Source organism: Tiliqua scincoides, chromosome 2 (genome assembly GCF_035046505.1).
Source record: "Tiliqua scincoides isolate rTilSci1 chromosome 2, rTilSci1.hap2, whole genome shotgun sequence".
Taxonomy (NCBI): domain Eukaryota; kingdom Metazoa; phylum Chordata; class Lepidosauria; order Squamata; family Scincidae; genus Tiliqua; species Tiliqua scincoides.
The window spans coordinates 70,624,217-70,637,031 of record NC_089822.1 but is presented as its reverse complement, the minus strand read 5'-3'; the positions used below and the strand labels follow the sequence as shown (position 1 = coordinate 70,637,031).

Below are 12,815 nucleotides of genomic sequence, written 5' to 3'. Positions count from 1 at the left end.
AAAGGTAAATTGTGTGGTTGTTAACTTGTTTCTCTTTACAATAACCAGGCAGAAGCAGAGGGACGTGAAAGAACTGGGGAAAGTGTAGAACTGATTTCTTTTTAATTCCTAGAGAGTAATACAAAGATGCCCTTCATTGACCATCACAGAGATGGCACTGATGTAAAAGTCAACAGAACCCAAATTAAAACACCCTTTTTGTATGCATGTTATTGTGTTTCTCTTTTGAACCCATGTGTTCCTGTTTGGAAAGGCAGATTTCTTACACGACTCACCCATTTATGCATGATGTCATAAAGTTTTGTTTAAAAAATAACATCTATACATTTTTTTTCTCTCCACCTCCCCCATTAAGTGCAAATGCCAACTAGATCAAGATACAGAAAACCTCAGTGCTTGACACTGGGATTACCAAAGTGCTAACTTGACTGGTGGCAGATGCCAGCGGTCGCTGACATATCATGGTCTGAGGTTACTTCATTCTGCTAAGGAAAAGAACTGGAGAGCAGACACTTCTCAGACAACTCTTGCTGTTCTGTGTGTTTTGTTTCTAACTGAGCTTGCTCTCAAAGCTGTGGAAGGCTCCTGTTCTAGAGAGTCTTCTCATTGACAAAGTGTCCCCCCTGTTCTCTGGTTTGGATGACTTGCTCCTCTGGAATGTATTCCGAAGGCTTGTTGCATTTCGCTGCCTATCAAGTTTATCACTGATAGAGTAGCTTTTCCGTGTGTGTGAATACAACAAGTTGGATTCATCTGCAGAGTAACTGTTGGCCCGCTCTATTTTTGGAAGCGGTATATTGTTGGACAGCGTTCTAGATGTATTGCTATCTTGAGGAGACAAGGAAACAGCCCTTTTATCTTTGGCTTCGGTATCCTCATTATCAGAGCTTGGATGACTTAGTTCTGCTTCCCTCTCAGGGTGGCAGCATCCCAAGTCATCACCTTTGTCTCCATGTCTGCCAGGGAAGCTGGACCTTTCCACAATGGTCTGAGGAGCACTGACACATCTTGTGTCTATGCAGTCCGTAATGCTTGTGTACTCTGCTGTTTTGACGGGCACTCCAAGGCTGCTGAAGTAGCTCCGAGAAGGAGAGAACATGAAACTGTGAGATTTGATAATAGGTGCTTCCTCCAAAACAAAAGGGGTGGTAGCCAGGTATCGACTGCTTTTAGATCGCTCTAATGTATGGTGCAGGGGAGGGTCAGAATCCCAGGGGTTTTGGCTGTCTGTGATTTGTGAATAGTCTGAAGAAAAAACACGTGTTTCCATTGAAGGGGGGTCTTCATAATCAATACTTCTGCCTGAAATTCTGTCACCTGGAGTACCGCTTGCATAAGCACTGCTTGAGAGCACACTGGAAGCTATCTGAGCTTGGAGGGCTGGGTCTCCAGTCCCAAGGATGTTCATTGAGCTATCAAGAGGTTCAATTCCAGACTGCAGCTCATCCATGGCAGAGACGTAAATGTCTATGCAAGAGGAAGGCCTTCTGGAATCTGGGGCAATTGATAGAGTGCTTGTAGGCACTAAAGGCAGTTTTTGCTCTTTGGAGACAGAGTGAGAGCTACTAGCACGGTGAAGGCTCAGAGACCGTTCTTTGAAAATGCTTTCAAGCTTCTCCAACCCGCATTTGTCCTTCATATTCACTGCATAGAAGGAGTGACTTCGCAAGCGGGGCGTGACGGTTGGAGAAGTTGGTGACATGGACTCTTCCCCTACGGGATCAATACTCTCTTGAAGTTTGTAAGTGTTCCCTTCCTGGCTGTTAAAGCTGCTCTGCCTGACAATGTAGGCAGTGTCGGTACAGTCAGAGGATGTTCGAGACCGTACCTTAGTGAGCTCTCCTTTGTCCAGACCAGTTAGCTTATCTAGTGCTGTAGCCATTCGCCCTATCATATCCTCCAACTGAGCAAGTCGGATATCTACTGTTTGAAGTGAAGCCTTCATGCAGTGCTCTCTTTCATTCACTTCTTCTAGTCTCATGGCCATATTCTCTACCCTATAAAAGACAAAGTGAGAGAGAAGCAGCAGTTATTTCAAACAGATTTGTGCAATGGTTGATAGGTAAAGCACTGTGCTGACCATCAAAAGCACCTGACCATCAAAAGCACTGTGTTGAAAATATCCTGATGACCATATGGGGGAGTGTCACACTTCTTAACTTTTGGAACAAGTCGTCATCTCCATAGAAATGTTCAGGTTCCTGGAATAACAAGTCTACCTGGTGCAGCAATCTCAGGGTAGGCCATAACAAAACATGTTCAGTTTGAAAATCTGCATTTTGCTCCGGATCACGTTTAACACATATTCCATTTTTAATATAAAAGTGACCGTTTTGTAGCCTATGGGTTATATCCTAAATCTGGTTAGTCATTACTAAGGAAGTCAGGGCCCAATTCTGACCTTTGCATGCTGGCTCAGCACGTTCCATTAGGCACACCTGCAACACATTCTGCCCATCTAACACAGGTGCTGGTAAAGTGCAAGCCCACGCTGAACCAGTGCCAGGTAGAGGACAGGCGACTGCCACACAGTACTCCATGGGAGTACCAGGTGGAGGAGAGGTGTGGGGGGAGGGGGGAGGAGGGAGCGGGGCAGGGGGAGGGAGTGGTGGAGCCCTGCATCGAGCCTCTTGGCCCAACATGGAACTTCATTACTCTAAATAGCCAGCATAGAGTTGCGTAGCCCCATTGCAGGGCTACTTTCCTTACATGGGGAAAGGGAATGAATGTCCCCTTCCCCTGAGGAGCCAGCGGTGGACACAGGATGCCGTGGCAGCCATTTTGGTGGTGCGGTAGCCCAGTGAGCTGGGCAGCTCAGGATTGGGCTGTCAGTCCCTTGAAATTGGTGGGACTTAGTCGTAACTATCTAAATTTAGGATATAACCCTATGATTTAAAAGATTACATTCCTTTACAACAAGCTGTTCTGTATAGACAGTTACTCATTCAAGAATATTGTGTTCCTTTCCAAATAAATAGGAAAGACTCTAGAAATGCAAAGAGTGACAAATGGTAAAATATACACTAGATAGAAACCAAACTGAGAAGTCCTGCACCTTTCAGAAGTGACACGGATTCTTTCATCATTGGAAGAATTGAATCTATCATCTTTCTCTCTGAAATATTCTTCAATGCATTGTTCTTCAAAATCATGAACTTTCTTCAGTTCATCATCAGTTATAAAAAGCTCTGCAGAAGATATACAAGTGATTACAAAGCAGCAGTTAAATGCAATTAATCAGCGATCATCATAAGGTTTCTTAAGATGTTGCCAACTTTGTGGTTTTAAAATTGCATATTTGTTCCTGAAGACCATTTCAATCAGTTCCAGATTTGTAACCCCCACATGCACCTCAAGTGTCACACCTTGTGCATGTGGCTTTCAGGGTAACATGTAACAATGACAAGCAGTCATGCCTGCCTGCTCAGTGATCTCAGACAGATGTATGTTGTGTTTTTGGGCAGTGGGCTTTTTTTTTGAGGGGGGGGGCATTACTGCATTCTTCCCTTTTTGAGCAGCAGAACAGAATTGGATGTGGTAGGATAGTGCATTCTTTCCCCTATCACCAATGGCTCAGGGAGCAGAGTGTGTGAGTAGGGAAGGGCTAGAGACTCTGCTGACTGTATAAAGAGATGTGATTTGGCATTGCAGCAGCAATTGATCTAGCAGCTTAACAATGTAACGAAGATCTGACTATGTTATTAATGTCTTGGTGGTAACTAACAGTAATTTACTCTATGTGAGTTTTCTGTTGAAAAATGTTCTGAAAGAATAACTGTTCCAGCAGCTGTTGGACCTCTAATTGGAATAGGCTGGTGTTTGTCAACCAGTGGTACTTGAGGTGTGGGCCAATGGTACTCATGGGATCCTCAGAACCCTGCCATCTGGCAGTGAGACCAGCAAAGCAACGCAACAAGCTGCAGTAGGAGGCAGAGCTTCAGCATACACTTTTCGCTTGCTAGAAAAAGCTCTACCATCTGCCCTGAACCTCCTACTGGTGTTTGTCATGTTGCATCTGGCCTCCCAATCAAGAAGTAGCTGGTGATGATGTCATCACTAATTCTGGTGGTACTTCCTGTAGGTGGACCATGCAAAGTAGTACGGCATGGAACAAATGTTGAAAAATGCTGAAACAGGCCACATAGAGCATATAACTCCAATTCCGTGTCAACTTCACTTGCTCTCAGTTTGTTTCTGGGTCCACTTTGAAGAACTTTTTGTTTTGTTTTGTTTTACCTTTAATGCCCCAGATCAGTGGTTGTCAAACTCATGACTGCTGTGTAATGAAAATGCGGTCCCCATTCAGATGGCATCTTACCATTCTGCAGGGTCACTGCATGTATTCCAACCAGATCAACTAACAATTGAGAGTTCACAAATTCTTTGTAACCCCTGAAGATGCTTTCCATAGCTGAAAGCGAAATGTTGGGACTAGATCCTACATTGTGCTTTAATTTGTGGCTTAAAGATTTGAGAAACATTTCAAATTATGTTTTGAATAATTATTCTGTGTATGTTATTTCTTAATATTGAGATAATCAATATTAAGATCAATATAAAGATCTAAAAAACACCAATTTGTTGGTGAATAAACACATATTTTAAAAAAATATGATTTGAATAAATTAATTAAACAAATAATTGATTAATTTAGTGCTCCAATTAACTCTCAGAAGTACCCCGGTTTAAATGATGAATGATATGGTTACCCTCCATCTGTCCCAGGAGGAACTCCGTGAAACTTACTCAGCCCATAGTCTGTCTCATCTGGGTCGCTTTCACGTTTCCGCCATCTGCAGCATATGTGTTGAAATATCATAGTCATGTGACTGAAGATGATGAGTGGAGGGGGTAAGACTGGTTTTTCATGGAATGTCATAATAAGCTGATACCTCTGAAACTTCCATACTTGGTTAGATATAGATTTAACTTCAAAAAATGTGTTGCTAAAACAAGAAGAGAAGAAAATTGTATCCAATAAACAGAAATACCTTCTAATATTTCATATGCAGCATCAGGGTTATTCCACACTTTGCATGGCAGCAAACATGAGAGCTGCAGTAACTCTTGGCTTTATAATGGGTATATATACCACTATGATACCAGTTTGTCCCATTCATACATTATTTTTTGCATTTGATATTTAAACCTTAGGTTTAGATTAAAAAAAACAAAACAGCAGAGTGAGACAGAAAAACTAGAAAAGTGGTCAGATATGGGTGCATTAACCTTCTCCAGTGTAACTGCTGTTTCTCATCCACTTCAAAGATACTTTTTTGTTAACTCTGACTGGGTTCTTACATTGCTAAAATGCTGTGGGTGCTGTAACAGTACCATGCCTTTTTACACCAAGATGGTAGCATGAGAAGCCCTAGAGCACACATTGGAAACCACATGGTGCTCTCCCAATGGCAGCATTTAACACCTGGAATACTGGGTTAACCACTTTCATGCTGGTGGGGGGGGGGTGTCGTAGCATGGATTTCTAATGTGATCTTGGAGGTATGAGAAGGATTGTGCTGCTGTGGCTTCCAGGCCATTGAGAAAATGTAAGAACCCTGTCTAATCTAGTAGAGGCTTCTCCATCTGGGCATGGACCCTCCAAGAAAAAAAGAAAATGAAAGGGGAAAAAATTTAAAGACTTAGGGCACAATCCAGAGGCACCATCCAGAGGCTGGCCCAGGAGGGTCGCAAATGTGCCGTAAGGCACCCTTGCGCCTCCTCGGAAGTTGGCAAGGCCGGTGTGCAGAGGTGCGTCGGCCTGTGGAGGCTGACACAAGCCTTCATGCCAATGGAGTCACCGAGCCTTGCATCAGCCCAGCTGGGCCGATGCAAGGCTCTGGGGTGGGTAGGGAGGAGGTGGGAGGGAGGTGTTCTGGAGCAGGGGGAGGGTGGGTGGTGGACGGCCCCAAGAGTGGGCGGGTGGGGAGTGGGAGGTGGGGCTGGGACCCGGGGAGTTTGGAGCGGCTTCAAACTGCTCCTCAGACTTGCGCCACCTCAGGAGATGGCGCAAGTCAGAGGAGACCCATAGGGGCCAGAGTACCTTGCCTAGAGGTAAGGGGAAAAGTTTCCCCTTACCTCTGGCTGAGCCAGTTTAGGTCCCTATCCTGCACTGGATACAGCACAAGCGTCTTGGGTTGCCTGTTCCATCGCAGGATAGGATCACGCCCTTAATTGTATTGATGAATTGTATTGATGGCTGATTTGCCCACCAGCACTGCCAGATCCACCCTCTCCTGCAGCCTCCCTGCCCCTGTTCCTCCCCCTCCCTGTCCAGTTTCAGTTCCCCCCTGTCCCCATTCCACCCTCTTCCATCCGTCCCCATCTTCCCTGTCACCTTATCTTCCTTAATGGGTGGTTGGGGATCCACTGGCACAGGTGGGAAGATTCTGGCCTTTCCACCAGCATCCAAGCTGCACACTACTCACTAATTTTCTCAGTGGTAAGGATCTAAACAACATTAATGGGTGCACAAGGATCCACAGATCCATGCATAACTGAATCCACAGATACTAGATCTGCAGATATGGGGGGATGGCTGTAATTCTGTTTTTACACGTTTCTTCTTCTGTGCAAATATGCTAAAAACCTAAACTGTTAATCATGTGAATGCACCATCACTACCACAACTATAATCCCATTTGCTCAGTTTTGTACCTGAACTTTTGATCCCACCTCCTGCAATAGTTACTATAGCCACTGAATTAAAAAACCAAAGCCACATACATAGATGGATAACACTCACTTAAAGACCGCAATGAGCAAGTTCACAAGAAGAATGTTGGCAACCAAGAGGTAGCAAGCCATGATGGCAGGAACGATCCATGCTCCTGTTTTGCAGGGAGGCAGTTGGATTATTTTACCATCCTCTCTGGTTTCATTGTGACCACAAGGAGCTAGAAAGAAAAAAGGACAGAGGGGCATGAAAATGAAATCCTAATTTGCAAAACATTTAAAGAAGAATATTTAAAGAAAATAATCTGCTTCAAAAGCTTCCAAGATGATTCCACCCCCTTTTAACGCTGCAGGAGATTTTATTACTGAGATCCAAGAACTCGGCAAATATGTTACAGAATACTTGCTTCTGAAAGTTGTTTCTTTAAGTGGGTTGTTTAGACCACTTTGCTGAGACATGTAAATAAGTCTTCAAAACGAGTGGCTTCAATTGCATCTCTCACTCTGAACTGTTGCTAGCTTTTTATTGCATACTTTGAAACGGCACTCAGTAATGATGGAAATGAACTAATGAAAACATGTCTATTTATTTTCCACCATAAATACAAATGTGACTTTTTGCTAACACGTAGATGGTGCAGTGGTGCTCATCAAACAAGTGTAGAACAAGAGAGCATTTGACCAGTAGGCAAGAAGATGAATATTTTCTTTACCCAGAATGACATGTTTTAATTTCATTAAGAACTTTTGACAGTATTCTTGGATAGAAGTGGGGTGTGAGAGGAGGAGAGAACCATCAAATATTTTGGGGATCAGGTGTGTTATTTTGGCAAGAGCAAATTTATTTTCAGTTTGAACAATTCAAGCTAGCACCCAGTTGCTGGAGCCCTGGGGCAAAGACCTGCATGGGGGCCCCATATGGTTCCTTCCTGCCTGCTTCCTGCCTGGGTGGTACCATTAACAATGATACTGACATTTCAGAAGCTGGCTGGCTGGCTGGCTGGGTGGTTCTTGGATGTTCAGGGGCCCTCATACCACCCTGTCCATCCATCCTGTCCATTTACACCACCCTTGTGTATAATAGTTGTCATGTATTTTGGAGTGAGGCAAAGGAAATGTGGTATGCAGTTTCATGACTGACTGCTGTATTTTGGCAGAACATTTCTGTCCTTCCAGTGATGTGTACTAGCCACGTTCATAACTTTGGGTGATGATGGCAAGTCTTTGCAGGCTGTCAGTGGAACAGCAATTACAGTCTATCACCGTCACAGCATTGACAGGCTCATAATATTAAATGTTGAGAAATAAAATCATCTAGACTAATCCTTATCTTTCAGGCAAGTTTTTCTATATAAGAACACCCACAACGTATATAGTCTGGTCATATAGTCCAAATTTTCGCAAATTAATATTCGAAGAGGCCGGTGCCCAAGGAGCTTTAGAGACAAGGAATAATCTTGCAAAATTTTAGACATTCAAGCAGACATACTGCAGGGAAAAGACTAGAACATCCCCATTCTCTTGCTTAATCCATGTATTCTGTTCAGACCTGAATATAGAGGAGGAATTCTGGCAGGTGTTCATTGTCACATCACATTGCTGAAAGAATGAGAACAATGGCACTTGCTGAAATAAACTCTTCCTCAAAACTATTAAAGGTGCTTGAGGCTCTGTTGGTATTGATTAGTTGGAGGAAACTGGCTGGTACAGATATAGGATTATAGAAGGATCCAGAGAAAAGTAGCCTGGTTAGGACTTAGCAAGCCACAGAGCAAGGAAGCATGGACAAGGAAAACATGCCACACAACACAAGAAACTCCCAAGATGTGTGGAAGGGGAGACGGGGCAAGAGCCTGCTGAATAGCGTTCTGGGTAGCCCAATCCTGAGGTTCCCAGCACCTGCTGAAGCAGCGGAGCCAAAGCACCTACAGCGGCGCTGGGAAGCAGCCAGAGGTCAACTTGGGGGAAGGGGACATTTGTCCCCTTCCACTGTGGAGATCCCCAAACCTTGCAATGGTGCTTCTCAAGTCTGTGCCAGCTATTTTGCCAGTGCAGACTTGAGAGACTCCATGTCAGGCCTTCTGGCCCAACACAGAGTTCAGGATACAGCGGAGCAGAGCCCAGCCCCTTCTGTCTCAGTACTTCCCCTCCCCTGCCCTCCCACTGACCTTGTTCCATCCTCCCCCTGCCCCCAGAGGCTGCACCGCTGTCCAGTGGTTGCATTTACCCCCAGCAGTGGCTTGTTCCCTTCCTGCCAGCACTAGGCCTGACTGGCGTGGGCCCAGTGCCAGTGCTCTCTACTCACTGGATGCTGTTAAACGTGCTTCACAGCACATTTATGGCTCCCAGCACTGGCAGTAGGACTCAGTGCTGGTGCTGAGCCAGTTTAGGTTTGGGCCCTAAATCTTCAGAGTACTTAAAAACATAAGAAGAGCCCCACTGGATCAGGACAAAGGCCCATCTCGTCCAGCTTCCTGTATCTCACAGCGGCCCACCACATGCCCCAGGGAGCACACAAGAAAACTGACACAACCTGCATCCTGGTGCCCTCCCCTGCATCTGGCAATCAGAGACAGACTGCCTCTAAAACCAAGAGCTTGCACATACCTACTATGACTTATAACCCGTAATGAACTTTTCCTCCAGAAATTTGTCCAATCCCCTCTTAAATGCATCCAGGTGAGATGCCATCACTACTTCCTGTGGCAAAGAGTTCCACAAACTAATTACATGCTGGCTAAAGAAATATTTTCTTCTGTCCGTCCTAACTCTCCCAACACTCAACTTCCATAGATGTCCCCTGGTTCTGGTATTATGTGAGAGGGAAAAGAGCATCTCTCTATCCACTCTGTCCATCCCCTGCATAATTTTGTATGTCTCAATCATGTGCCCCCTCAGGCGCCTCTTTTCTAGACTTTTCTATACTTTCTAAGGTCAGCTTCCATGATGATCAGTGATGCTAGACTACTAAACATACTTTAAGCAATGTTTAGAACAGCCATTTTCAACCACTGTGCCACGGCACACTGGTGTGCCATGAGTGGTCCACAGGTGTGCCACAGGAATTTGGGGGACGGTCATTTATTAATATGGCCAATGGGAGATGTGAGTCCCCACTGGTAGCATGGTGTGCCTTGTCAATTGTCCAAAACCTGGTGGTGTGCCTTGACCATTTTAGTGCCTTGTCAGTGTGCCCTGAGATGAAAAAGGTTGTAAATCACTGGTTTAGAAAAAAATGATTTGATGGTTTCGCCACTTTGAGCCTATTCATTCTAAAGCAGCTAATTTGGGTTCCTTGCATGGAGGGTTGCTCACAAACTGCACTCATAGTTTTTCTAAAGTTTGCTTCAATCAGACTTGGAGGGCAGCTGGTTATCAGGCTTTTGAATCTGGGCTCAAAGATATAGACCCCCAATGCAACTTGACATCTTGGAATAGAATTTCAGTTGCTTCTTTGAATAGCTTGATCAAATATAAATATGAATTGCAAGATTTCTTGATCAAAATGGATAATTTCTGCTTGAGAGAAACCTTGACTATATTCAGATTTCAGTTAATGGCAACCTTGTACTGGAAGATAGATACTGAAATGTCCATGTAATTTATGATTTTGCTTCTGTGGAAACAACCAAACTGAGAATTTGTTACATGGCTAATGTAATGAAACAAAGAAACTCAGGGTCACATTATGTTAACCCCACCGTTAACAGAGTGTCTCTTTTTAAATTTATTGCCACAACACATTTCTATTCCACTTTCCATCAAGAGTCAAAGTGGCCTACGAATAAAACATAAAAACAACATTGCAATAAGATGTCACAAAACAGGTAAAAATAAACAGAAACACAGCAGTCAAGAGAACAGGAACCAGCCAAGGGGGATCCAATCTGGCTCAGAACTGCAGCACATCTGAATTGGGAACAGGGTAGCACTTCCCACCCATGGCATTTTCCTACTGAAATCTGCCCTCCAAGGCTGCCACAAATAGCCACTTCAAGAGCAAATGTCTACCGGGGGGGGGGGGATTTTTGGTGGGGGGAAAAAAGAGAGGGAGAAAGTGTTAAGCACCAAGGATGGGCACTAAAGTCTTTGTGACTTGACTCGAGTCATGAAAATGTTGGTTTTTAGTGACTTGTGTTAACCTGAGCCAAGGATGTCACTGCAGAAGTGGTGGGAGGAGGGCAGGTGGTTCCAGAAGACAAGGCTGGGGTGGGTTGAGGGGAGGAGAAAGGTTTAAGGCAGGGGTGCTCAATAGGTGGATCGCGATCTACCGGTAGATCGCGAGGCAAAATGAGTAGATCGCGGAGTGCCGACCCCCCCCTTCAGGTGCCTCTGGGAGGAAATGCCAGGAGTAAGGCCCATTGTACTCAATGGGGCTTACTCCCAGGTAAGTGTAGCTAGGATTGCAGCCACACAGTCTAATCCTAGGCATGTCTACTCAGGAGTAAGTCCTGTTATACTCAGTGGGGCTCAAGGTACACCAACATACATTGTACACATAAATGTTATATGTTATGATGGCGCGAACATTGTAAAAAAAACTCTGGTAGATCTCCGGGCCTTGCTGGGTTTCAAAGTAGCTCTCGAGCCAAAAAAGTGTGAGCACCCCTGGTTTAAGGTTTTTGTTTTTGCTCAGGGACTTGACTTGTTTCTCAAAATGACTTGAAACTCGAATCAAAATGACTCAAAATTTCCATGAGTTGAGGGGGCCATGGGTCCCCCACACCCCCTGGTGGGCCATAGCAACCCCCGTTAAGATTTTTAAAAACTTTTTTTGTCCCTGGCAGTGATCGGCAGACAGAGTTTCCCTGTCTAGGACATTGTGACATTCCAGTTTGGGAATTTCTGGGCTAGTCTTTCCCTACCATTTGGTAGGTGAAACACCCATTATTTTCTGAATTAAAACTGGAAGCCTGATTCACTGTTACGTTGGGACAGATTTACTTTTAGAGTGAGTAAATGTAAATAGAATTGTCTCTCAGTGGAGCACAGCTGTATGTTTCTACATGAGTCACTGTTCTGGTGGGAAGTGCCTCTAGTGAGGATTGCTTGTCTTGTTACATGCCTGCATCATGAATGAATGATGCAATCATACCTAATGTGGGACACAGCATCATTACTTGCTATCAAGGTTACCTGCCATGTCTTTGCCTGTTTTACTGCTCTGTCCTTGTTTCTTGCTATCAGGCTCTGCTGGAAAGAAGCAAGACCAGAGCAGGAAATCATGCAGAGACAGAGCAGGCAGCCTAGCCTGTAGATGGTCGCTTGGGGTTCACAGGAGCCTTTTCTTCTTAAACATTAAATTTATCTTTCTCATGGCACACTGGCAGTTCTTGCATGGCCTTGCTCTGGTGTGTCCCAGAACTGATTTATTTAGAATTTACTGAATTTTGGAATTCAGAGCAATAACAAACAGAGCAATGCTATAGGAAGCATAGCATCAACAGAGATGCCTTTTGTGTAGTCTACTTTTTGTCCAGTTTGCTCACATTTTGCATATCTCATCTGCAGATATTCGTGGCGCCAGTTTTTACGGCTGCGTGTCATGCTAATTTTTCCTTTCCTTTTCTGTGCTTGGTCTGATTCCCTGCCTCTTTACCAAATCTCTTCCTCTTCCCAGGTCAGAAGAATTCAAGATGACTTGTGCAGTATAAGGCATGTAATGCTATCATAGTAAAAGAAGCTGAAGTTGGAGAACAATCTTCTAGAACATCTCTTATTGGACTGTTGGATAAGGATAACATGGACAAATAAGGAGTAGTGAGCACACTTCTGCAACTACTTCCTCAGGTTTTTTTTTTTGTGTTACCTCAATGTTTAAAGGCAGATAACCAGCTTCAAAGCAAACAACAACATAATATAACCAATTCGGGTGCAAGGAACTGCCCTCTAAGGGGAAGAACACCAGGTTGATCCCAGAAAGAACTGTAGTGCTGCATGACACGTGGGCTGGAGACCTTCCCTCTTCCTAGCTGAGTGTGGAATTGTAGCAAGAGCAGATGGTGAAACAAATATAAGTTGATTTTGGTTTCCTTCTTCCACAGTATGCACTGCAGACAGTTATACAGATAAGATCTATAGCTGTGAAAGGTGCAAGGCAAGTTATGGATGGTGGGAAGGACTTATGAAACTATTATTGG

The 12,815-nt window shown here is 44.3% G+C and overlaps 1 protein-coding gene across 4 annotated transcripts in view; it reads right to left on the bottom strand.

Moving 5' to 3' along the window:
* Positions 1-550: 550 nt before the first annotated feature.
* Positions 551-12,815, bottom strand: part of TRPM3 (transient receptor potential cation channel subfamily M member 3) — a 375,460-nt gene continuing 363,195 nt past the window's right edge. For all 4 annotated transcript variants that reach the window (XM_066616650.1, XM_066616652.1, XM_066616653.1 and 1 more), the window contains 4 exons: positions 6,746-6,896; positions 4,747-4,946; positions 3,056-3,188; positions 551-1,997 (listed from right to left, as the gene is read on the bottom strand). In XM_066616650.1, coding sequence (XP_066472747.1) covers positions 551-1,997; positions 3,056-3,188; positions 4,747-4,946; positions 6,746-6,896 — 1,931 coding nt within the window. The remainder of the gene's footprint in view (positions 1,998-3,055; positions 3,189-4,746; positions 4,947-6,745; positions 6,897-12,815) is intronic.